This window comes from Castor canadensis, chromosome 7 (assembly GCF_047511655.1).
Source record: "Castor canadensis chromosome 7, mCasCan1.hap1v2, whole genome shotgun sequence".
Classification (NCBI taxonomy): Eukaryota; Metazoa; Chordata; class Mammalia; order Rodentia; family Castoridae; genus Castor; species Castor canadensis.
In genome coordinates this window covers 115,263,906-115,290,641 of record NC_133392.1, presented here as the reverse complement: position 1 = coordinate 115,290,641, position 26,736 = coordinate 115,263,906, and the positions used below count along the sequence as shown (strand labels likewise).

Here is a 26,736-nt window from a genome sequence, read left to right as displayed (position 1 = left end):
ATGTTGAATAGGAGTGGAGATAGTGGGCATCCTTGTCTGGTTCCTGATTTTAGAGAGAATGGTTTTAATTTTTCTCCGTTAAGTATAATGCTGGCTGTAGGTTTGTCATATATAGCTTTTATAATGTTGAGGAACTTTCCTTCTATTCCTAGTTTTCTTAGAGCTTTTATCATGAAATGATGTTGGATCTTATCAAAGGCTTTTTCTGCATCTATTGAGATGATCAAGTGGTTTTTGTCTTTGCTTCTGTTAATGTGGTTTATTACGTTTATTGATTTTCGTATGTTGAACCACTCCTGCATCCCTGGGATGAAGCCTACCTGGTCGTGGTGAATAATCTTTTTGATGTGTTGCTGAATTCGATTTGCCATTATTTTGTTGAGGATTTTTGCATCAATGTTCATTAAGGAGATTGGCCTATAGTTCTCCTTTTTGGAGGTGTCTTTGCCTGGTTTTGGGATAAGTGTAATACTGGCTTCATAAAATGTGTTTGGCAGTTTTCCTTCCCTTTCTATTTCATGGAACAGTTTAAGGAGGGTTGGTATCAGTTCTTTAAAGGTCTGATAGAATTCAGCAGAGAATCCATCAGGTCCTGGACTTTTCTTTTTGGGGAGACTCTTGATTGCTGCTTCAATTTCATTTTGTGTTATAGGTCTATTCAGGTGATTAATTTCCTCTTGGTTCCGTTTTGGATGATCATATGTATCTAGAAATCTGTCCATTTCTTTTAGATTTTCAAATTTCTTTGAATAGAGGTTCTCAAAGTAGTCTCTGATGATTTCCTGGACTTCCATGGTGTTTGTTGTTATCTCCCCTTTTGCATTCCTAATTCTACTAATTTGGGTTTTTTCTCTTCTCATTTTAGTCAGGTTTGCCAGGGGTCTATCGATCGTGTTTATTTTTTCAAAGAACCAACTTTTTGTTTCAATAATTCTTTGTATGGTTTTTTTGGTTTCTATTTCGTTGATTTCAGCTCTTATTTTTATTATTTCTCTCCTTCTATTTGTTTTGGGATTTGCTTGTTCTTGTTTTTCTAGGAGTTTGAGATGTATCATTAGGTCATTGATTTGGGATCTTTCAATCTTTTTAATATATGCACTCATGGCTATAAACTTTCCTCTCAAGACTGCCTTAGCTGTGTCCCATAGGTTCCGGTAGGTTGTGTTTTCATTTTCATTGACTTCTAGGAACTTTTTAATTTCCTCTTTTATTTCATCGATGATCCATTCTTCATTAAGTAATGAGTTATTTAGTTTCCAGCTGTTTGCATGTTTTTTGTCTTTACTTTTGTTGTTGAGTTCTACTTTTACTGCATTGTGATCAGATAGTATGCACGGTATAATTTCTATTTTCTTGTATTTGCTGAGACTTGCTTTGTGCCCTAGGATATGATCTATTTTGATGAAGGTTCCATGGGCTGCTGAGAAGAATGTATATTGTGTAGAAGTTGGATGAAATGTTCTGTAGACATCTACTAGGTCCATTTGATCTATTGCATATATTAGATCTTGGATTTCTTTATTGATTTTTTGTTTGGATGACCTATCTATTGATGATAATGGGGTGTTAAAGTCTCCCACAACCACTGTGTTGGCGTTTATATATGCTTTTAGGTCTTTCAGGGTATGTTTGATGAAATTGGATGCGTTGACATTGGGTGCATACAGGTTGATAATTATTATTTCCTTTTGGTCTATTTCCCCTTTTATTAGTATGGAATGTCCTTCTTTATCTCATTTGATCAATGTAGGTTTGAAGTCTACTTTGTCAGAGATAAGTATTGCTACTCCTGCCTGTTTTCAGGGGCCATTGCCTTGGTAAATCTTCTTCCAGCCTTTCATCCTAAGCCTATGCTTATTTCTGTCGGTGAGATGGGTCTCCTGTAAGCAACAAATTGTTGGATCTTTCTTTTTAATCCATTTTGTCAAGCGGTGCCTTTTGATTGGTGAATTAAGTCCGTTAACATTAAGTGTTAGTACTGATAGGTATGTGGTGATTCCTGTCATTTAGTTGTGTTAGTTGCTTGAAGGTTTGATTGTGTGTACCTAAATTGAGGTTACTCTCTACTGTCTTGCTTTTTCTTTTCCTGTGGTTTGGTGCTGCCTGTCTTTTCATGGTTAAGTTGGGTTTCACTTTCTGTGTGCAGGATCCCTTGCAGAATCTTTTGTAGTGGTGACTTTGTGGTCACATATTGTTTTAGTTTCTGCTTATCATGGAAAACTTTTATTGCTCCATCTATTTTGAATGATAGTTTTGCTGGGTAGAGTATCCTGGGGTTGAAGTTATTTTCATTCAGTGCCCGGAAGATCTCACCCCACGCTCTTCTTGCTTTTAATGTTTCTGTTGAGAAGTCTGCTGTGATTTTGATGGGTTTACCTTTGTATGTTACTTGTTTTTTCTCTCTTACAGCCTTCCATATTTTTTCCTTAGTTTCTGAACTTGTTGTTTTAATGATGATATGTCGTGGGGTAGTTCTATTTTGATCTGGTCTGTTTGGTGTCCTGGAGGCCTCTTGCATGTGTATGGGAATATCTTTCTCTAGATTTGGGAAATTTTCCGTTATTATTTTGTTGAATATATTACGCATTCCCTTCGCTTGCACCTCTTCTCCTTCTTCGATGCCCACGATTCTCAAGTTTGGTCTTTTGATGGAGTCAGTGAGTTCTTGCATTTTCTTTTCATAGGTCTTGAGTTGTTTAATTAATAGTTCTTCTGTTTTTCCTTTAATTACCATTTCATCTTCAAGTTCTGAGATTCTGTCTTCTGTTTGTTCTATTCTGCTGGATTGGCCTTCCGTTTTGTTTTGCGTTTTTGTTTCGTTCTTTTTTCTGTGGTTTTCCATATCCTGGGTGGTTTACTCTTTAATGTTGTCTATCTTTGACTTGAGTTCATTTATCCTTTTATTCATCATTTTCTCTGTTTCACTTTGGTGTTTATACAGTGCTTCTATGGTTTCCTTCTTTGATTTTTCTTTTCCATTTTTCTGTGATCACTGAAGTTTGTTGATTGATGCCCAATGTCCTAAGACATATTTATTTCTTATATTTTTCTCTCTGTTTTTGAAATCGCTGTTGAGTGGTTTGATGTATGAAGGGAAATTATGTTTCCTACCCAGACTAGGCATACTTTCCTACGAGGCTCCTTTAATCCCCTCAAAGTCTGAAATTATTCAGGAAGTTCCTATTAACATTGATGACTCAATGAAGCAGAGTTCATACAGTAGGTATATATACAGTGATGTTTATATGGAATAGCTTCAGGTTTGGGAGAAGGAAGAAATGATTCTGGCTAAACTTATTCCCAGTCACTTGCTATGTAAGTTTGAGGATAAGCTTTGCTGAGATCTGTTGTAGGCTGAAAGCTAAGTCACTGGGATTCTGCTAACTGGCCATAGGAGAGAGATTAAGAAAGGTGTAAATTACTGATTCAGTATGGGGGATAAAGGTCAAGAAGGAGACAAGTCTATAAAATCAAGAATGATTGCAGCAGATCAAATTTAGTCTAGTTTACCAAATTCTGAGATTGTAGAATTACATTTCAATTTTGATATTAGAATAAGGCTACAAGTAGGATATTTAAAAGTTGCCTTGTGACAGGGAGAAGAACAAAGGATTGAAATCTTTCTCTATTCTTACCTGACTCTGACCTAGGGCAGGTGACCTAACTGCTCAGTACCTGTGTGTCCTAATTGTAAATTGTGGACCTCTCCAGTGTTGCAGGCAGGATTGGCAAGGCCATCTGCTAATTAGCAAAGCTATCACTGGTACCACTGCCTCACACAGAATAATTGTTTAGAGGAAATTATTGATATAAGATGAAGATTGACTTGAAATGTAAGTATGAAATGAAATATTTAAGAAACATTTGGATTCATGTGAATATACTTACTGCTAAAACAAAAAATTCTACTTTCTAATTTTTTTTTTTTTGTAGTACTGGGGTTTGAACTCAAGGCCTAGTGCTTGCTGGGCAAATACTCTACCACTTGAGCCCTGCCCCCAGCCCTCCTATGATCTCTTAAGGGAAGAGTATGGTACTTGAATAAGATTACTTCTAAGCCCTTCTTCAACACTCTGGCTATCTTTCCATTCTCCACTCAGGAGCACATTTTTCAAAAAAATTATGAACATTTATTTTTATTTTTAGCAAGAGATGAAATATCTGCTGAAGAGTTATTTTTGATACCTTTTAAGTGTGAGGAATAATCAGTTTAAGCAACTAAAATGTTATCTCTTTTTTCCTTCTTGCCAAAGAAAACCTGAGAAGAGCACCTTTTTTTTTTGCTGCTGTGCCATGTTGGGCTGGATGGGTCACTGGTTAGTCCCAGCATATGTTGCTTTCAGAGCCCTCTGGCATGGTAGAAGGAAAGAGAAAGCTTACTCTCCTACTATGTGCTTGCTGTATGTGGTAGCCCAGCTCACCCCACTTCCACACAATGTTGTGGGGGGGCATGGGTGACTAATAATCATCCTGGTTAAGTGTATTAAGTGCTCCTTACTCCTTTCCTCTCTTTATTTTCGAAAAAATCCTTTGGCATGGAGGAAGAGTTACAGGAACTGTAAGTAGATAGCATGGAAGAAAAAAGCTTCATTAGCAAGCTGTGAGAGTCATCTTAAAACATTTGAATGCACAGCCTACGTAAAGGGGTGAAAAGGGCTGATTGAATGACCCTAAGGAAGGAAACTCAGATGAAGTGTAAAAGCCATGCAGGTTTTTGTGTATATTTCCTGAAGTCTCAATGGTTAGGTCTTTATATACTATAGTGGCTCAGGATCACTTGGAAGGCTTTTAAAAGCACAGGCTGCCAAGTTGCTGGAGTTGGGTACTGGACGGGAGCCCAAGAATTTGCATTTTTAACCCATTTCCTAGTGACACTGATGCTGCTCTTCTCCAAGTCTGAGACCCACTGAAACTCTATCCTCTTAAAAAAAAAAATAGAAATGGGCACACTGTACCATTGAAGAACTTGCTTTTTTAGTTAATTAAATATGATCAGCATGTTTCTTTAGCTCCTTTTTATTCATTGTAATGGCAGCTGACAATAGTTTTACCAAGTCCCCTTTTAATAAACATTTAATTTGTTTCCAGAAGTTTTGGAGGTAGGTTCTTGCATTTATAATAGATGTACTAGACATTTTTGTATACCTTTATGGAGAACCAATTCATCAGTTCTTAGAAGTTACACTATTGGGTAAAGGGTAGATTTTAAAAATTGACTGATATTCCCAAATTGTTTTAAAAATGATTGAGTTACCTTCCCATGAAAAGTATTTCTCTACACCCTTGCCAAAAGTGGGTATTATCATATCACAATTTCAATTTTTGCTAATTTGTTTAGTATAAAAAATATCTCTGTGCTGTTTTGATTTACATTTCCTACATTGTTTGTGATCATATGTATTCATTGTATTTCTTCTGTGATAATTTTGACAGGGCCATGTTTGTGGGATAGAGTTCCCCAAGTCTACAGTTTAGTCTTCAAATAACTTATTCTTTTGGCTATAAAGCTACCTGTCCATTTCATAAATGGTAAACACAAGAATAGGTCAAAGACCTCATTTAACCTCTGGCTTGGCATTGTCTCTGAGGAAGATGTTTTCTAAGAGCCTGTGAACAATGGATTTTGGCTTTACCTGAGCTGTTCCTGAATTTACCTACATCTGTCAGCCATCATTAAGATTGGTGGGTGTTCTGTTTTAGTTTGAGTGACTTTCTGGGAAAATCTGTGGATTTCAGCCAAAATTCTAATGATAGTAGTGTTGCTTTGCAGGTCTAGTTAGTCCTGTAGAAAATCATTTCATGGTTAATTATCTTAGCAAATCAACAGTGCCCTTTTGGAAAGGAAAGTGATGGGGGAGAAGCTACATGTATACGTAAATTATTCAGAACTCTATAAAGAGGGGTTAGAAATTCATGCCTCAGAGGAATCCATGTGAAAATAAATCACTAAGTTTGCATATAATTTTTCCTGTTACTGGTGTACTTTGCAATGGGCGTGTTAGGGATTAGAATAAGACAGCTTTGCGTTAAAAAAAGCATATCAGTTCACCTTTGTGCTTGTTCTGACATTTTTCTGCTTCCAGATATGAGAATGAGAGCTCATCAAACCCAAACTTAGCTTTTAGTGAACTCATAGTATCAATTGGGTTTGAAAAAGGTAGACTGAATCTGTTCGTGGGGGGAGGTCAGTGGATACTCATCTTTATCTGAATGGACTTCCTCTCCATCCCTTCCCTTCCTTCCTGTGGAAAGGGGCTCTGCCATGGAGGGAAATTGCCCCAAAGAGAAGCAGGGTTCATCAGCCTAATCTACATGGAAGTCTTGCTCACAGTGCTTCTAGAACACTCTGGAGGAAGACAGTCCTTAAGGTCTTTTTACTTTAAGAGATACTTGACTGTTTTATACATTAATAATCTCCACAATCCAGTATTTCCCACTACTTCCACATTTTGTTACATTGTGTTTGTCTGTAGGCATAAGGAAATAAGATTTATTATAGTATAAGACAATTTTTATTAATCATAGACTGGAGAAGACATTTCTAATGATTGAATTTGGAAGCTTTTTCTGAGTATGCCCAATTGGGTTAGTGTGGAACCCAATAGTAGTAAGGTATAGTAGTAAGAGTTTAGTTCTGGCTAAGACAGTCCTGAATTTGAAGATGGCCTCTTCTGAGTACTGTTTTTGCAGTTGGCTGGTGCAGTCGCTGATCAGAAGATTCCCAATCTTTGTGTCCTATGTGGAAGCATTCAGGCAGGACATGTAGGTGTTGTAAGGGAGATAATGGAGTTTATTAAAGATTAAGAAAAGGAGTTCTAAAAGCCCATGATGGGCCAGGTGGGAGCCAGGAGCAGAGTCTTTCTCTTTCCAGGTATTGTTAAAAACCTAAGCTAACCTATGGGAAGGGAAGAACCTGGTGATTCCTGACCACCAATAATCACTGGGGAGGGGTATGGGTGGTCCCTGGGCTGAGGTGGGGGAGGTTGGAGTTGTCCCCAACATAGTGTAAATAACTTACACACATTTGCAATTGAAAAGAAGGCTCAGAGAAAGAAGAGTGTTTAACCTGTGATACAATATTAAGTCATATATGTTTTAAGAGTCCTGAACTTTTCCTAAGTCTAGCCTGCCTCAGTTTTATGACAATCATCAGATTAATCCTTTCAGCATTTCAGCTTCCTTGTGTATAAGTGGAAGAAAGAGCATATATAATGGTAGATGTTATAAATGCAGGTTCTCCTTTTCCTTTCTCTGCAAAGGCATTGAGTTATATGCAGGTAAGGAATTGCTTTAATGGAATGCAAGGGTTGGACAGAAGAGATAAGAAAAAGTAAGTTTACAGAAGAGGACATGGGAGATCCAGAGGTTAATTTGCTCTAAGGGAATGTTCATTGGCATAGTTTGGGGTTGTCTTCTTATGAGTGAAAGTTTTCATCCCTAATTTCCTTAGGACCTGTACTGTGCCACAACCATGATTATACTTTGCATTTTCTTTGTGACTACTGTTTTGCCATTGCCTGAGTAGCTCTTGGAAGGTGATGGTTTTGACCCCCTTCCAAGACTGTCTCATCTACCAGGACTACCTCACTTTTGATTGGTGTGTCTGCCTCTTTGTGAAGTAGGCATGAGGATTTAGTGAGTTTTGACTTTCTTACCTTTTGAAATCCAACTTCAAATTTAAAAGGATAGCAAACTTTTCTACTTCTGACTGACTTAATACCTTGCTCCTCTTCAATCATTTTGTATTTATCTTTAAAAATGGGTTTAGTACTGAACATAAAGATCCTCAAAAACCTGAAAAATATTAAGTTCTGACCTAGTGGATCAGAATTATTGGAACACTAATAATGAACTTTTCTTTATTCTGTGGAGAAAGGTGGAATTGGAATTGGTTGCTTGGCCCCCTAAAGTGTGGATGGCCCAGATTCTGGTGGAAGCAGGAAGCCACCTTTACTGCCATATACAATTTTACTATGTGTATTAAGTTTTGCTTAAAGTACATACATTAGCAATTACTTGAACCATCACTATTTGATTTTCAAAATTCAGATCTTTACATTTATCTTAGTTGCTTTGGGCTGTTATAACAAAATACCATAAGCTAGGAGGTTTATAACATATTTATTTCTCATATTTCTAGAGTCTGGGGAGTCCAAGATAAAGGTGCTGGCAAATTTGGTATCTGAGAGCTGTCTTCCGGGTTGCAGACTGCTGATTCCTTCCTGTGTCCTAACTTGGTGAAGTATGCTCCCATGCCTGTTATTATAAGAGTGATCATTTCATTCATAAAGATGCTGCCTTCATGACTGAATCACCTTGCAAAGGTCCTTCTTTTTAATACCATCAACACATGAATTTGGAGGAGGATACACATATTCAAACCATAGAAACATCAGATATTTCACTCTTTAAAATCAGAGATCATATATTTTTCATCCTCCTTTTCCTCATTTTATGGCATAAAGAAAGTGTTGAATATTTTTTCCCCTGGAAATCATGCTTTTAGATATGGTGAGGACACCTAGGAATAGACAATACATATTAAAAGGTTGCAGTGTTAGGAGATGATTCAGTGTTGGTAGCAGAAGTGAGTACCACACTTTGAGTGGTTGGGTATAGTGTGTTTGGTGATGCTTTATTATTTATACCAATTTTCCTACCTGCCCTTTTTAAAGCCTCTTTATGCCCATTACTTCCTTAATTTCCACCATACCCTTTGAAGTAGTTATACAGAATTCATGAGTCTAATTATATACCTGGACAAAGAAATATCAGTGAAGGGACTTTCCCAAAGTCAGTCAGTGGTAGACATATCTGGGACAAGTCCCAGCTCTTCTCCTTCTTGATCCAGTGCAGTGACCCAGTACTCTCTCCCTACCTAGATACAAAAGATTTATTTTTCAGTAATATGGGAAGAACTGCTTTCATTTCTCCCAGGTAGAGTGACTATTGGTTAGTTCATTAGCTCTTTACTGAGTACATACTGTGTATGAACTTTGTGTATATGCACTGGAGATAGAAAACTAAGAGAGACCCAGCCCAGGTACTTACCTGTAAAGCAGTCCTGTACCTGTTTGTAGGGTGACTTCTGTGTTCCTTGTTGGAACTTCTTTTGGGAGCTTCTAGGCTCTGAGACTTTGTTGGTGTGGTCTCATGTTCTTTGGTATCTGGGGTTTCTTCACAGTCTGACAGGAATTTGAGCAACCTATGTACCATAGGTCTCGTGTGAATCTCTGGTATTCAGCGTAATCTCTTCAGTTAGGTGAGCACTCCAGGTGTGAGTAGACAACCCTCAGAGTAGAGAAAGAGTTTTTTTGGTGCATATTTTGCCATTGTTTTTATTTGGTATTTGGATTTTCATGTGAATTTCTAAAAACTGACAGTTTCATTATCTGTTCTTTCTCTATTATGAATTTTAACTGGACAGGAATATGTCTATTATTTCTTTGCTTTGCTTTTCTCCTCCCCTCCCCTTCCTCCTCTCCTCTCCCCTCCTCTCTGTTTCCTTCTCATTTGCTTCATTTCCTTCCCATTCCCTTCCATTTCTTTTCCTCCATTCCTCCAAAATAAGTTATTTTTCTTTCTTATTCTTTGAATCATAGTTTTCTAATTATTGCTTCTTCAGTTTCCTTCCTCCCTTCCTCTCTCTTCTCCTTTCCCTCTCTCCACTGAGCTTCCTGCAGTAGACCAGGTCCTTTGTTAGATGTGAGTGCTGGACATCAGTGATGATAAAAAGATTGTCCTGTAAGGGCCAAGTCCAGCTTCTCAGTAGCTGGTTGCATAGCTTGTTCCCTTCCTTACCTCTGATGCCACAGGTGTATTGGTCATCCCATACCTGACTTAGATGTGTGTTCATACTGCCTTGCACAGTCTTCACCAGGCCATTGGTACATCTGGATAAAAGATATCTTGGCAATTGTTACAGACTACACAAATTTGGGTGTCTAGGAAGTGTTTGGATTTCTTTGAATCAGTTTTGGCATCCTGACAACTTTGAAAACTGTCTCTCCTGAGCTGAAAAGTTGGAACTCAGGAGGGGCTGTAGGAGACAGCCTTTCACTTTAAGAGAGAAGTACCTATTAGCAAGCACACTTTTTCTCTCATGTGTGCTTAGAGAACAAGTTATTATTGCCAAATTAGCTCTTCCCTCTCCATTCCTTTCACTTTAAGAGAGAAGTACCTATTAGCAAGCACACTTTTTCTCTCATGTGTGCTTAGAGAACAAGTTATTATTGCCAAATTAGCTCTTCCCTCTCCATTCCAAATTTTCTTACTACCTTCTAGTGAGATTGTTTAATCCTTCCTGTTAAGGAGGCGGAAGTGGACAGATTTATTTGTTGCTTGGCTTCATTTTCTCCGTCTTTTCAAACCCCTGATTGCAATATAACCAAATAATAAATAAATTGTGTGGGGCTTGAGTGCATCAGCTCCCGGCAGAGTCCAAAGATCAAAGGTGAGAGAGGCTATTGAATTCCTTCCCTGATCCCTGGGATACTGTATCTGTAGATGCTGTCACCAACCAAATCAATCCTGGAGGCATGGCTTTTTAAGAAATAGGATTGAAAGTAAGGTAAGCTCATCTAATCCGGAGAGTTGGAGTCCTGGGCACCATATCTCATTGCTACTAGATTATTTAGGGAAAAGAATGGTAAAACAGGGACAGCACAGTCCTGAAGTTGCTGGTTTTTATCAGAGTATTTGTACCATTTTATTCCATTCAATTGCTGAAATAGAACAGTCTCAATTTCCAGGTCCCTCTTCCTTTTCTCACATAGCATTTGAGCAGCTTGCACATTTGCTGAAGAATCAGCTGTGAATTCTGTGGTTTCCTGTGGCACATTTTTAATAATATTTATATAAGCCATTATTGAATGAACTGTATAAATATTTATCATACAGAGCAGCCTTTTGATCATAAATAGGGGCTAAAAGTCAGTGCAGCCCATGCTGGGGACTTGGAAGGAGGCTGTTTCAGCCCTCTGAGATATCTTATCAACTGAGAATTTAGGTATGTCTCAGGAATCGTGTGCAACACAGCTTGAATTTCTCTCTACTATTTTTTTTTGACTGTCCACAGTCCATGTCCTTGTTTCTCTCTGCCTCACATATCCCTAACAGCTGTTTTATTTTTTGTAGTATTCATTGTTGCTTAAAAAGAAACGGAACCGAAGTTCCAAACTGTCATAAAGCAGTCACACTGATTGAGCCTGGAATCCCAACCTCTCTGCCTCTGTATAGTGTGCCCTTCATCGCTTCATTTCTCAGAGAAGCTCAGTTTCCTTCAGGGGGAAATGGGGCTCCTATTGTCTACCTCACAGGATTGTTATAAGGACTAAATGAAGTCATGAAGTCATACAGGTGACTTGCAGAGCAAGGCTCAATAAAAACGAGTTGCTGCTGCATTTGTTAGTGATGTTATTGAAGAAGTTACCAAAGGATTTGGTTTTCAGTTTTAGCTGGGTGTTATGGAAAGAGCCCCAAACTTGCAGTTGGAGTTTGGGGTTAAAATTCTAATATTATGACTTACTTTTTGTGTGACTTTGGGCAAATTACTCTCACTGAGATATAAAGTGGTGATAGGTTTATCAACCTAATTGGGTTTCCGTGGATGAGATGAGTACACATATGGAAATGATTGACACAATGAAGACCCTAATCCTTTTTTCTTCAGCACAAACCAGGAAAAGGAATAGTGTTTTTCATTTTTCAGTTAGTTTAGTTTCCTTGGCTCAGAGGTATGAGTTGAATAAGGTTTGGAGTCCAGGACACAACAGATGTACTTGTGACTCAGAACAAAGGGCACAGAGGAGGAGGAGCAAGTGAACTGCTTGTTTTGTAACTCATGGTCAGGTTTTGGGGAAGCTAGTAGGCCCAGGGGCTCAAACTTTTCATGTTTTCAAGTTCCAGGTGTGGAAACAATCTCAGAGATTACTTAATGCTATAATAATGGTAAAGCTGAATTATTTAATTAGGATCTCTTTCTTAGCAAAACATGAACTGGGAGGTTTGTGTGAATGCTGTTGGGAGGTCTGGTTCCTGGTTCCCCAGGGGTTGAGTGTTTTCCTGGAGGATGACTTGGTAATATGTTGTAGAAATGGTTAGTTTGCAGGAAAGAAGCGTCCGGCATTGTGGAAGGTCAGTCTCTGAAGATGGACAACCTGAGTTCTGAGCTATCCAACTTTAGGCACAGTAGGCTAGGTCTCCTAGCAGAGTCCCTGGCAGATCAGCATTTAATAATGGAAGAATATCAGGAGGCAGCAGAGCATCTTGAGAAATGGTAGGGGCTTTGAGGTGAGAGGAAATAATTCACTGTCAACTGTGGTACTTATTTAGTTATATGAACTATTGGAGCAAGTTACTTTACCTGTCTAGAACTCATTTCCCTCATCAGTAAAATGGGGATGGTAATCGTTATTGTCTTCCAGAATTATTGTCAGAATTAAAAGTGGCTTTGCAAGCAGGCTGCTTAGCAGAACGTCTGATGCATAGTAAACGTGGTATTTTTCACTGTTCCCATCAATGGTGGGTTCTAACAATATCTGGTTTATTCCCTGGGTTGCAAGGACTTGTTAACTTCCTACCATGTGCTATGCTAGGCACTAGGCATCCTGCTGGGACCCAGGCAGCAGTCAGGTTAAATGGGTAATGGTAACTCTGCTACAGTCTCCTTATGAGGTGGGAGCTCTACTGAAGGGCGCGCTCTTTCCTGAATCCAGAAACCAGAACTGGAGTAAGCCCATGGTCAGCTGGACAGTGGAAATCTGCCTGTTTGGATTTTACTGGAAAGGAATCAGGATGTCTGGGTGATAAGATGATGTACTTACTGCAAAGGAAGACAGAATCAAAAGTGAGGAACCCTGGCATGAGGTCATGTGCCAGCCCCATGGAGAGTCTCTCTTGTCCTTAAGTTAGCAGGGGTGAAGAGAAACCTGGATACTGGCTGGTGAGGTTTGTAAGCCAGGAGGTTTGTATACATTCTTCACTTCCTAGTTTCTCCCTATGTAGAATAGTCTTAGAAATTTATAGCCAAGGACAGAGAGCTCTTAGCATGGTAAGATCAGTGTTAAGGAGCAGCTCCTCTGAGCTTTCACAGGGGACAGAGGGAAGGCAAGAAAGGGAATCCCAAGTAAAGCAAGAGGATGTATATGGTCTGGAGGGGAAGTGGAACAGCTAGCAGGGTCAATCTTCCTCCTGTTTTCAGGGAAAGAAACTGAGGAAATTCTGAGCCAAGGCATACTATTTTGTTAGTCACTGTATCATCAGCTCGGTGCCTAGTGCTTGGCACAATGTGCATTTTGAGTCTCAGACATGACTGATTGTGAGATACACTGTTATTTCGTATGCCCACAAAGAAAGAAAATGCTACCAATTAATTGTAAGATGCTATTGATTGTAGAAATCACTCTTATAGAGAAACTAAATGTGAAGAAATAAGTATCTTAGAATTAATAAAATGTGGTTGTAAGAATGTAAGAAATATGTTATTGGATGAATGAATTGTATAGAGATTAGAATAAGGTAAACCCTTAGTAGTTAACAGCCATGTGCTACATCACGACATTTTGGTAAATGAAATATAATACTGTTGGGATACCATGTGGCCCAGGTGTGTAGCAGGGTGTGCCATCTAGGTTTATGTAAGCACCTTACGATGCATGCATGATGCTGAAATTGCCTCTTTTCTCAGAATGTATTCCTGTGGTTAAATGATGTGTGACTGTAAAAATACAAACTTAGGAATTCAAATTTTTGAAGGCTGACCCTCTTTATTCTTGTTTTCTATTGATTCAGCTGCTCATTTAGTAAATAGTTATTGAAAACCGATTATATGCCAGACACTGTGCAAGGAGCTGGGGATGCAGAAATCAATAAGTCCCTTTTTTCAGGTTCAGGCTAGCAAGGGAGACAGACATGAAAGCAACCAAAAATCATGATTAAGAGTGGCAAGTTTTGAAAGAAAATAAGGTCACAGGATACATGGGCATTCTTTGTATGTGTTCAGAAGATGGAGATAGGTAACAAAGTTTTCTTCAGAGAACTGATAGCTGATGTGGGTCTTTCAATGTAAGTCCGTGGTCACCAGGCAGAGGACGAGGGGAAGGAATTAGGGAGAGAGAAGCTAGCAAGTGGTGGGAGAGGCCTGAAGCAGGGCAGGGCACCACACATCTACAAGGACAGTGAAGATGTCTGGAGCTTGAAATGTGAAGGAGCAGGACTGTGTTAGACATGGTGAAATGAAGCAAATGGAGGGTCTCAGACTATATCATTTCCTGAAGTGGATGGCTTTCTGTTGTTCTGAGAAAGGGCCCAGCAGAGAGCAAACTGGGGAAGGGTGGGGAAAGAGTGATCTTTGCCTCAGACTGAGCAGCTATGTTTTTATCTGTATTGTTTAAATTTTCATCAAGTAATGGCTTGAAGGAAAGTTATCTCTATTGAATGAATGATTTGAAAACTGATGCTCATAGTCATATGAGTTCCCAAAGGGAGGAAAGAAAGAGAGAAGATCACAACATACTGGGGCTTGCGAGGCTTTCTCTGAAGCTCAGGTGAAAGTAACTAATGCTCTTGTCAGTTTCCCATTTTCTTCTTCACCTGCCAGGGTGCCACAGAGTGAAAGGGAGGCAAGCACAGTTGGGAAATTATTGTGATTAAGTCAGAAGCGATCACTTTTAGTGAAGTTGTTTTTTCTTTTTTTCATTGGGATAGATATCCAGGAAGCAGTAACTGAACATCTGCTGGCGGATTTGTTTTAGAATCCCCAAGTGTGACTTGGCTAAGGAAACATTATCCTTCTGAAGTTGAAGGGTGCAGAGAGCTACTCAGGTTGAAATTGGACTCTGGGTACTTGGACTGCCCCAGGTCTGTCCCGAGCTCACTTGGGGAGCTGCTGAGTGTGCACTAGCACAATTCTCTTTGGGGCTGCTCTTTCTCTGGGAAAGGCCAGCCTGGAAAATGAAAGCCTCTGTGAGATTTCTGTGTCATGTGTGCTAATCTAACCAAAGGGGATTTGAGCAGCCATGAGGGCAAAAGAATTCCTGAGTGTTCTCTGGTCACATTTCCTTGTAACACACCAGGGGTCTATAAGGAAAACAGATTGTTTTAACAAATTCCTGATCCCATCTCCCATGGGACTCCTCTTAATTCCTAGTCATTTCATGATACAGCTGTGATATATTCGCCTTTTCTCCAAATTGATGCTGCAGTTTTTAAAGAAAGAAAGGAAAGAACCCAAGACTTGGGGATTGAGCAGACATGGGACTTTAGGTCTGGGCTGCCCCTGAATGAGGTTGGCTAAATTCCTTTACTTCTCAGAGACCTGTTTTCTCATCAGTGTAATGTGGTATCATTATAATAATGTACATTTGCTGTTCATGAGTGGAGACCTAGCATGAAACAAAAAGTTATGTACCTCTTGGAGTCTCACCTTGATCACCTGTACAATAGAGACTTAAATAGACTTGCCTGCTAGAGACTTAGGAATAGAGGGAATGGATGCACTTTCACACTGCTTGGTGTGCTGTAGATGCTCAGTAGCTACTTCCTTGAATGAATGACCGACTGGGAAGATAAGATTTCTTTTTAGTGCCATGGCTACTGTCCTGTTGATTCAAATTCTTTGAGAGCAGATTCATCTCTATTGCCTCCAGATTCTAAGTTTGTTTATCACCCTCTATTTGCCCTTACCACAACTTTGCTTAAATAGTTATATAATTAAATGCTTATTAATGCCTGACTCTCTTCCAAGAAAGGGAATGTCATATCTGAGGCTGTGTCTGTCTTGCTCACCAAACAGCTCTGTGCCTATAAAAACTTTTTTTGGTAAATAAATAATAAATGGCCATTGGTTAAATTGGTGCACTCCCTTTCATTTCCACTTTCAAGGTGCTTTGTGACTGTCTTTGCAGATCCATGGTTCATCACATGGTTTTTGCACTCATTCACTACAGGTGGAGAGACTGCAATGTTTGGTGGAGAACAGGAGCCAGACAACTACTATGTGGGCATCGATGTTGGAACAGGCAGTGTCCGTGCGGCTGTTGTGGATCAGAGAGGGGTTCTTGTGGCTTATTCAGAACAGCCAATTAAGAAGTGGGAGCCTCAGTTCAACCACCATGAGCAGTCTTCCGAGGACATCTGGGCTGCGTGCTGTGTTGTCACAAAGGTATGGGCAAAACTGGCCTTCTCTTCTTTTGTGTGCTCAGTATTTGTTATGTGTCCATCTGGTGCCAAGCACTGTGGTGGGGTAACTTGAGGTGCAGAGCTGAGTATATGTAGAGCTCACAGTCTAGAGACAGAGATCGATAAACAGCTGAAATATGATGTGATAAGTGCTATGAGTCAAGTCACTGTGGCTGGAGTTAATCTTGAGGAGGCTTGGGGAAGGCAGGATAGAGGATGCAGAAGTGTGACATGTGACCTGATATGAAAGAAGTCCCTGATGATCATAGTTAATGTGCCTTTTATGTGTGTGAAATGTGTTAACGTGCATTGTGTAGTCAAATCCTCACATCAGCGCTACTGTAGCTACTGTAGTTTTTATTCAGGAGGGAATTGGGGTGGGACTGGAACATAAGTAGTCTGACTCTGAGCTGCATTCTTATTACCAGTGGATTCTCTAGCCTCCCAAGTGGATAAGTGAGGGGAACTGCATTTTGGAGGAAATAGCATGTGTGAAGGCAGGAGGGCAAGAAAACATGGTATGTTCTAAGAAAGCAAGAAAACTGGGCCAAGCTATCATATGTGCCAGGTAGGTCCTTATCTTAAGTGGCCTTCGGTTGGAGTCAGCCTGCTGGCTTTGGGAGAGAGTGATGCTGTACAATACTTGTTCATATTTAGTTTCATTTGTTGGTTTGACTTTATATGCTGGTGATCGATAACAGTAGACATCTTTTTATCCTTCTTCCTAGAAGGAAAAATAAAGTCCCAAATTCCTTCTTTTCCCTGTTCCTAGTTTAGTTCCTTAAATATTCATGAGGTGCTTGGTAATTTGCAGATGGACAATTCACTATTCTCTCTGTATCGATCAGTCTGTTTAAACTTTCATGAGCTATGGGCTATTGTTAGTGCCCCTTGGAGAAGAAGGCAAAGAGAGGTTGGGTGGGCAGCAATGGAGCATTCTGCAGGAATAAAAGAGGGCTGAATCTTCTCTGCTGCCTGTTTAATTTTCCTCTTCTCTTCCATCTCTCAGCCCCTGCTTTGTTGAGAATCTGCTGCTCCTTGCCCTTGGGTCTCCTTTGTTCTTCTGACATATAGTCTTTCTTGCCATTAAGGAAATTGTCAAGAAGAAAATATAATCCCCTGATGAAAAGCTACTTTAAAAAGGTCTTCTCTAAGTACAGCTTGGTTTAATGGTAGATTTTTAATCATCTCCCAGTGGCGGCCAGCTCATCATCGGTTTGAGCCGTTAGCCACATAAGTGCTGTGGGGCTTGTCTTTGGTGGTATTATCTTGCTATAGCAAACTTGCAGAAAGTGCTTGGGTCTTAGGCCACTCCTCTCACATGGAATATGGATTGTGGCCATGTGCCAGCAGCCACAGGATGAGCAGGACCCTTGCCTGGAACACCATTGCAATATAAGGGAAAGGAGGAGGCATTTTTAGAGCTGTAACAGGCTGTAGAGCATGCATTCTGGAGTCAGACTGTCGAGGGTTGGCATCCCAGTTCTAGCCCTTTTTAGCTTAAGGCCTTTGACAACTTAATATTTCTTGCCTCAGTTTCTCTATCTGCAAAATAGGATTGCTGATAGTACTGACCTGCATAGGGTTATTGTGATAATTAAATGAGTTAATACATATAAATAAAATGTCCTTACAGTGCTCGGAAAAAGTAACCATTGTGCTTCCTATGGTGGTGATGATAACAAAATTGAGCCAATTATGGAGAATGAATTTCTGAGATAAAATACTGAGGAGTCAGAGCCCATGAAGGAAGCATCTCTTAGGAATGACTATTCATTCACTCTCCTCTGATAGGTTACCTTCTCTGTAAGATTTTGAGAAGCACTGGTCTAAGACAAAGAGTAGCATAACATATATCCTGGTCTGTCTCTCCTTTCTCATGAACTCTGAGAATGTGAGAGCTTGAGAGCTGTTATTTCCTTTTCCTTGGGTGTTCACATTGTTGGAGATGATTTTCTACCCTAGTCAAGTTAATAACAATAATAATGATAATAGTAATAATGATAATATGTGATGACAATAATGGCAGATAACATTTATGGGGCATTAATTATGTTCCAGACACTCTGCTGAATACTTTATGGACATCATCTCATTTTGTTCTACATTATTTTGAGGTAGTTTTTCATTTCTATTTTAAAGGTGGGAAAAATGGACTTTGAAGTGGTTCACTAATCCCTAGAAGGTGTTGTGACTAATAAAGGGAAGGGCTGGGATGCTTGTTGTTTGCAGCACCGGGAGCTTAGCCTGTGTGTTTGTATAACTGTGGTACATGACAGTGCCTTTATCTGACTCTGTGCTCATGTGAAAAATGTAAGTGCTTAAAATTGCAGGTCTTTATTGGGCTGGTATCCAGCATACCTAACAAGGTCTGTGGAAACATACAACTCCTACATACATTGTCCCTGATCTTGAAGTCTACTTTTTGGATCCACAAATTTTAATCATTCCAACAAGGCAAGAACATTACAAGTTAATATATGAATAGCATTGAATTTCCATTAGGAAGAAGATGATAAGCTGGATGAATCATTTAGCTAAAAGACATTTGCTAGATGTCATTCTTTTATTTAGTCTGCAAACTTTATTGAGCACCTATGATGAGTTATGTTTTTTGTTAAATATGACCATGTATAGGAGAACTACAGTAAACTCAACTTATTTGCAGATTTATTATATGTGGTTTTAACCAGGTACTGTAAAAATAGTATATATAAAAAAGAAATTTCAAAAATAATTTTAAATTCCCACCTGTGCATTTCGCACCTCAGCTAATGTGGAGAAGCTCTCAGTCAGTCCTGTGTTATGATCAGTTGTGTTTAAATCAGTGTGTGACATGATACGCTGAGTGTTTCCCTGCCTTTAATTTTGTGAAAATCTGCCTTCCCAAAATCAAATGGTGCTCCAAAAGCAAGATAAAAGTGAATGTGCTTAATTTAAATGATAAAGTGAAAATTTTAGATTTGTTGCAAGTGGCATGTTTTTAGTGAATGTTGAGTGGTATAATGAGAAAAATGAAGCAAACATCTGTAGTATTTAAGATTAAAGAACATGAAATAAAATCTAGTTTTTGTGAGCAGTTTTAATGTGTACAACAGTAATTTTTGTGACAGTAATGGAGCTTCAAGTTATGGATGCTTCAAGTTATGGATGCTCAGACCTACTGTACATGCAGTACAGGTAAATTAGAGTAATTTTAGAGTACTGAACTCCATGCACCTTGAGCATTCCCATAGATACTAAGGGTCTACTGTATATAAGTTTTCTGTTTCTGAAGATGTAACAGCTTATTTACGTGGGAAAAGAACTCAGTACATGTGAAACTAATGAAGTATCATTTTGTTCTAGGTTGTCACTTGCTATGTGACTAATAGTTGTAGGGTGAAGGGGGAAGACAAAAGAGTGGTCCATGAGGGATTGAACAATAATCTTAACCTCTTCCATTTGTAGAAACATTGTAGTTTGCAAAACATCTTCATATTCATTTCATCATCTTTGCAAAGTAAGTAGGGAAGGAGTTGTCCTTTCTGATTCTGTTTCTCTTTCATAGTTTATCTGAGAAGATAAACTGAGGGCCATATAGTTAGGTGATTTTCTCAAGGTCACTCAGGTAGTATGTGATAAGGCTGGATCCAAGTGAGTCAAATCTGTGCATTTTCTTTGAACCATATACCTTCATCTTTTGCCTCCATTATCTTAAGAGCCCAACCTATGGCCTCGTACGCCCTCTTCCTTCCTCTGATCTATTCTCCTTCTTGTGGCAAGAGTGACTCTTCTTTTTTTTTTGTTTTTGTTTTTTGAGACAGCCTCACAGTGTAAGTCAGGCTGGCCTGGAACTCTCTATGTAGCCCAGGCTAACCTTGTGCTCTTGATCCTCTTGCCTCAGCCCCTTGAGTACTGGAGATTATAGGCATGATCCACCACACCTGGCTCTGGAATGATCTTTGTCTTGAATGCTAACTTGCTTACAACCCTTTGATAACATCATACTTCTCTTCAGATGGAACTCAAAATCTGCAGCATGGCCTTCAGGGCCCTGTGTGGTCTGGACCTGAGCTGTTGTTCTGGTTTATTTCATGGGGTTTCTCCCAGCTCTCTGTTCTAGCCACATCCTCCACCTGTCATGTGTTGAAACTGGCATAGTTTGCTCTACCAGCAATAGTCTTCCTGCCTCCGTCTTTCACGTCTGCATCATAGTGTCAGCAGAGGGATGAACAGGGCTGAGACTGAGAGGCTTGGAGAAGGAAGATCTCATGGGATTTGGTGACAGTAGAGAGGAAGGAAACAGGTGATTTCAGACCTTTGGTTTTTGGAAGAATGTTGGGGTTACTGATATAAAGGAAGTGATTTTGTTCTTTACTTCCTTGACTTATTAAGGGACACTACCACACTTAAGTTAGGATACTGTGTAGGTACTAGTTCAGGGCTAAAATTATTCATTTCACCAGTCACTAGAGTAGGTTTTACAAAATTCTTTCTCCAGAGGCCTTCCAGGTAACTTATACCCCACATTAGCTGTTATTCTTACTGCGGTTTCTACCTCAGGGCCTTTGCACTGGCTGTTTGCCCCCCTACCAGGAGCACTCTTCTTCAGATTTTCACAAGATCAACTCATTGCTCCTTCAAGTATTTCCTCAAATCCCACCTTAGAAAACTACCTTCCCCTTTTCTGTCATACCCCTGACCTGACTAATTTCTTTCTGGTATACCTACACTATATCATTTATTTGATTTATTGACTATTGTCTATCCATACTAAAATATAATCTCCAAAAGCAAGATTTTTTTTGTTGTTGTATTTTTTAAATATCTTGCTCTCCATTGTTTCTCAGATACCTGTCTAGCTTGGTCCTGCAAGGGACTTGGTTATATTTTCTAAGGATGTACTGAGTGAGTGAATGAATTGTGCAGGCAGCAGGGAATGATGGAGCCCGAGGGAACCAGAGATTGCATAACTCTGTGCATGCCCCCAAAGCTGACAAAGACATTCAAATTCATACTTGAAAAAGTCTCCTAACAGCCTCACAGACTTCTGCTGTAAGCAAGATTCTGCCCATGAGGCCCTTGCTCTAAGTAGAGCTTAAGATAAAACCAGGTAAGCTTGTGGCCCCTCAGTTCTCAGTTTAGAGGGTTTCTGGGGAACACCATGTCCCATCCACTATCAGAGCTTGCTGATTTAAAACACATGCAGGATTGAACCCTTTCCCACAGTAAGAACAAAGAGATGCACAATCCTTTCCCCAAATATTTATTTGCTGCCCCAGAGCTACAAGTTGACAGTTGTTAGACATGGAGCAGGTTACCAAAGTAAGCTGTAGAAATCTCTGGAAATTCTTTAAAAGAGCAGTGAACTTTTTCTCTAGCTAGGTAAATTCTCCTGATGCCAAGTTGTTGAGCTGCGGTTACTAGGCTGCTTTCTTCTTCCATTAATAAGAATATAAGTAAGAATCCTCAGGTCACCAGGTGAAGCCTGGGGGGCCTTCTCATAGTATTACCCTGAAAGCCATCTTTCTGGGATGGTTTGTATGGGTGAGGGGAGTTGGGGAATGGGGTGGCCCTCACCAGTGGATAGCCATGATTGTAAGGCATTTCCTTGTAAGGCCAGGGAAGTAATAATGGCTACCTAGCCAAATCAGATTCAAATGCATGACACCGTTATTCATTTTGTTCCTTGTGAGTGATCTCTGTTTTAGAAGTGAAGACACTGAGTCTGTGACTGAAAAGCCGTGACTTGAATATAGAACTCTGTAGGTCTTCAGAGGGCATTCATAAACTAGATTAGGAAAACATTTTCCTTGGTCTTACTGGAAAGTACACCCATCATAAATCCTTAAGAAGATCTGAGTCTATACAATTTGCTTTTGCTATTCTCCTTGCCTATTATTTGGGTATGTGCTTACATGATAGAGACAGCATGCTATGCTTTGTGCATAAAAAAAAAAATCCCATGAGATAAAATATTTGCCAGCTACACATCAGACAAAGGACTGATAACCAGAATATATAGGGAACTTAAAAAACTAAATTCTCCCAAAACTAATGAACCAATAAAGAAATGGGCATGTGAACTAAACAGAACTTTCTCAAAAGAAGAAATTCAAATGGCCAAAAAACACATGAAAAAAATGCTACCGTCTCTAGCAATAAAGGAAATGCAAATTAAAACCACACTAAGATTCCACCTCACCCCTGTTAGAATAGCCATCATTAGCAACACCACCAACAACAGGTGTTGGCGAGGATGCGGGGGAAAAAGGAACCCTCTTACACTGTTGTTGGGAATGTAAACTAGTACAACCACTTTGGAAAAAAATTTGGAGGCTACTTAAAAAGCTAAACATTGATCTACCATTTGATCCAGCAATACCACTCTTGGGGATATACCCAAAAGAATGTGACACAGGTTACTCCAGAGGCACCTGCACATCCATGTTTATTGCGGTACTATTCACAATAGTCAAGTTATGGAAACAGCCAAGATGCCTCACCACTGACGAATGGATTAAGAAAATGTGGTATCTATACACAATGGAATTTTATGCAGCCATGAAGAAGAACGAAATGTTATCATTCGCTGGTAAATGGATGGAATTGGAGAACATCATTCTGAGTGAGGTTAGCCTGGCCCAAAAGACCAAAAATCATATGTTCTCTCTCATATGTGGACATTAGATCAAGGGCAAACACAACAATGGGATTGGACTTTGAGCACATGATAAAAGCGAGAGCACACAAGGGGAGGTGTGAGGATAGGTAAGACACCTAAAAAAATAGCTAGCATTTGTTGCCCTTAACGCAGAGAAACTAAAGCAGATACCTTAAAAGCAACTGAGGCCAATAGGAAAAGGGGACCAGGAACTAGAGAAAAGGTTAGATCAAAAAGAATTAACCTAGAAGGTAACACACACACACAGGAAATTAATGTGAGTCAACTCCCTGTATAGCTATCCTTATCTCAACCAGCAAAAACACTTGTTCCTTCTTATTATTGCTTATACTCTCTCTTCAACAAAATTAGAGATAAGGGTAAAATAGTTTCTGCTGGGTATTGAGGGGTGGGGGAGAGAGGGAGGGGGAGGAGTGGGTGGTTGGGGGGTTGGGGGCAGGGGGAGAAATGACCCAAGCCTTGCATGCACATATGAATAATAAAACAATAAAAAAAATCACCATAAAAAAAAAATCCCATGAAAACAATAAGACACTGAGTGGGTTTCCCATCCTTTACATTTCCTAAAAAGGTGTACTAGTTCTTCAGTTCTTTTAAACCCCTTAAATCCTGTCATGCTCACTTCAGCAGTATCACTTAACTTCAGAAAACTGAGGCTCAGAATGACAATGAGATTAGTGCAGAAGTGTGGAGTTTGGATCAGCAAGTGACACTTGCTTTCTATTCCATGTGCTTTTCACTCATGAACTGTCTGTGGTATGGAGTTTTATTGTGTCATCTACGTTTTCTCACTCAGTTGCTGTTTTGACTGACTGCAAGCCTGTGTGCAGTTATGCACTCTCTGGGCACAGAGGCCATTTGAGTCAACATAGAAAGTGGAAGTGAGGGCTGCCTGAATGGTTTGATTATCCCACGTGTTCAAAGAAGATTTGAGGCAACTAATTTACCAGTAAGAGCTACTGTTTATTGTGCACTGAATGCTGAGCATTGAGCTAACCTCATCTTATTTTGCGGAATTCTCGTAACAGCATTGGAGATGCAAGTATAAGCAATAGCTTTGAGTGACCAAGGAAACTGATTATCCAACTTCCTAAAGTCATATAACTAGTAAGTGGCAGACCCAGGTTTTAAACTTAGCCAGTCTGCCCCCAGAACCATTCATCATAACCACCATCCAGTGATTTCCAAGTTGGAAAGATATTCCAGGGAAAGTAAGCCATGCCTGTAAATGCTGTTGAGTTGTGACCCCACAAGGCAAGAGAGCAGCTGGGATGGCTAGAACTGTAAACTGTACTCTGCCCTCCGTCTCAACACCAGGTTGGCAGAGCTTCAATTTGAATCCAGACCTTCATGATTCATTGTCATGAAGCCATGCTGCCTGACAAGGAATGGACTTGGTGCTATGGGACAAAGGTATTGCTAGCAGTCACAGGTAGGTCACTAGCAAATCTGACTCCCTAGAGCATAGGCCCTTTCCATAGATGAATCTCTTGTGCAACAGTAAATTCTCTGAAAGCAGAGATGAGCTGTGGCCAAAAAGAACACAACTCTGAGTTTGAATTCTGCCTCTCATGACTGTGTGCTCACTCTTCCCAATTATCCTCTTATCTTTTATGAAGTACAAATATTAAATGTTTCTTTTATAACATTTAGAAAAGAAAAGAACTTTGTGAATATTAAAAATGAGCCATGAAACGTGGCACATAGTAGATACTCAATGCATGATAGCATTTTAGTATTTATTAATATTATTTGATAAAATGATTTCTCTAATAATTGTGTATAGCTCTTATTTGAGGAGCACATTAAGTATAAGAAATGGATTCCTAAACTGCAAGTCTGGTATTCCAAAAGGAAAAAGATGAATTTCACTAATGGTGATGGTTCACTTTGGGGTTGATTTTTGTGGGATTGAAAGGTAATTGTCTTGTTTTAAGTTAATGGAAAATGTTAAAGATTATGGCCACTCATGCTTTTTCAAAAAAGGAACCCATAGAGACAAAAATAAAAAGAGTCAATAAATCTATTATTCTAACAATTTAAAAAATTACACAAAGAAGTGAAAAATCTCTTCTCCAACTGTAGTTATGCCCTTAGAATCAACCACCACTAATTATTGTATATTCTTTTTTAAACCTTATTCATATATCATAAACATCCATTTCATCTTGTATAGCTTGACTTTTTAAAAAATGTTTGACAGCTTGAGGTATTACCATAAAATACCATAAAATTCATCCATTCTAAATGTATAATTTAGTTGTTTTAGTAAAATTACATAGTTGTGCAATCATCATCATAATCCAATTTTAAAACAATTTTATCATTCCAAAAAAGTTCTTTCATGCCTGTTTATAGTCAGTCCTCAGCCTTAGTCACAGGTAACTGTCTGCTTTCTGTCTTTATAAAAACTCTTTTTTGAGGAGTATATATACTGAACATTACGTAAACGAAATCATTAAACATGCTTTAACATCTGGCTCCTTTTGTTTATCATTTTTTTCTGGGTTCATCCATGTTGTTCCCCATATCCTTAGTTCCTGCTTTTTCTTGCTAAGTAGTATTGCATTATATGGATATATGACACTGTATTTGACATTTGGTAAAACTGTGATGGGCATTTGGTTTGATTCCAGTTTTGGAGTATATTAGTTTTTTTCCCACTAACAAAATGCCTGAGGCTGGCTGATGCATCAACAAAAGGGGCTTATGTAGCTCAAGAACATGGAGGTTCGAGGACACCGTGCCACCTTCCACTTGACTCTGGCGAAGGCTTCACGGCAGATGGCATCACAGTGGTGAGAGCGTGCATGGTGGGGTGAGATCACATGGCAAGAACTTGCTCTCTTTATAACAACCCTCTTGAGAAAACTGCAGAGCCCCATAAAAAAGTACATCAATTCCTTATAAGAGCAGTGTCCCCAGTGGTCTCCCACTAGTCTCCACCTGTTAAAAGGTTCCTCTACCTCTCACATCACCACACTGGAGATCATATCCAAACCATAGCACTCCACCCCTAACTCCAAGGTTAATGTCCTTTTCACAATGCAAAATATAATCATTCCCAAGAGTTCTAAAATCTTAACTAATTCCAACATTCCTCAAAAATCCAGTTATACTGGCCATCACCTTTATGTAGCACAGGTGGGATGGATATGATAAAATTGAATATCCTTGCTTTGTTTCTGATAAGGGGAAATCACTCATTTCACCATCACATATGTTGTTAACTATGGGTTTTTAAAGATGCTCTGTATCTGATTTTGTTTCTGATTTATACATTTTTTGGAGGGGGGGTTTCTGCATCTTTTGAGATGATCATTTGGCATTTGTTCTTTACTCTGTGAATACATGTATTACACTAATTGATTTGTGGATATTAAACTACCCTTGCAATTCTGGGATAATCCCATGTGGCCATGGTACATAATGCACATTTTACACATTGCACAACTTGGTTGGTTAATGTTCTGTTAAGCATTTTTATACCTATGTACATAACAGATATTGGTGTGCAGTATTCTTTTGTAAATGTTGTCTTTGCCTTTGCTATCAGGGTAATGCTGACCATGTAAAATTTGCTGGAAAGTGGTTCCTCCTTCAGTATATTCTAAATAAGTTTGTACAGGCTTGGTACTATTTCTTCCCTCAAATGTTTGAAAAATTCCTCAGAGAAACCATCTGGTCTTGGAGTTAGGTTTTTGTTTGTTGGTTTTGAATTTTTTATGTATAAATTTGGTTTTTCAAGAACAGTGCTTTACAGTTTGTCATGTGGCTTTGATCAGTTTCCATAGCCCACCAAAATAGTTGTTTCTGATGATTCTGTCAGTTTTATACTTTTATTTTGCTAAGAGGATTTGCTAAACTCTTCATGTTACCATACCTTGAAG

The 26,736-nt window shown here is 39.2% G+C and overlaps 1 protein-coding gene across 8 annotated transcripts in view; it reads left to right on the top strand.

The window, feature by feature from the left end:
* The window catches only part of Fggy (FGGY carbohydrate kinase domain containing), a 397,186-nt gene that overhangs the window by 7,215 nt on the left and 363,235 nt on the right, over positions 1-26,736 (top strand). For 5 of the 8 annotated variants that reach the window (XM_074079973.1, XM_074079974.1, XM_074079967.1 and 2 more), the window contains exons 2-3: positions 8,141-8,242; positions 15,948-16,162. In XM_074079973.1, coding sequence (XP_073936074.1) covers positions 15,962-16,162 — 201 coding nt within the window. In that variant the 5' untranslated portion in view covers positions 8,141-8,242; positions 15,948-15,961. Of the gene's footprint in view, positions 1-8,140; positions 8,243-10,423; positions 10,571-15,947; positions 16,163-26,736 lie in introns of those variants that run through there. The other 3 variants (XM_074079968.1, XM_074079969.1, XM_074079970.1) reach the window with 3 other exon arrangements.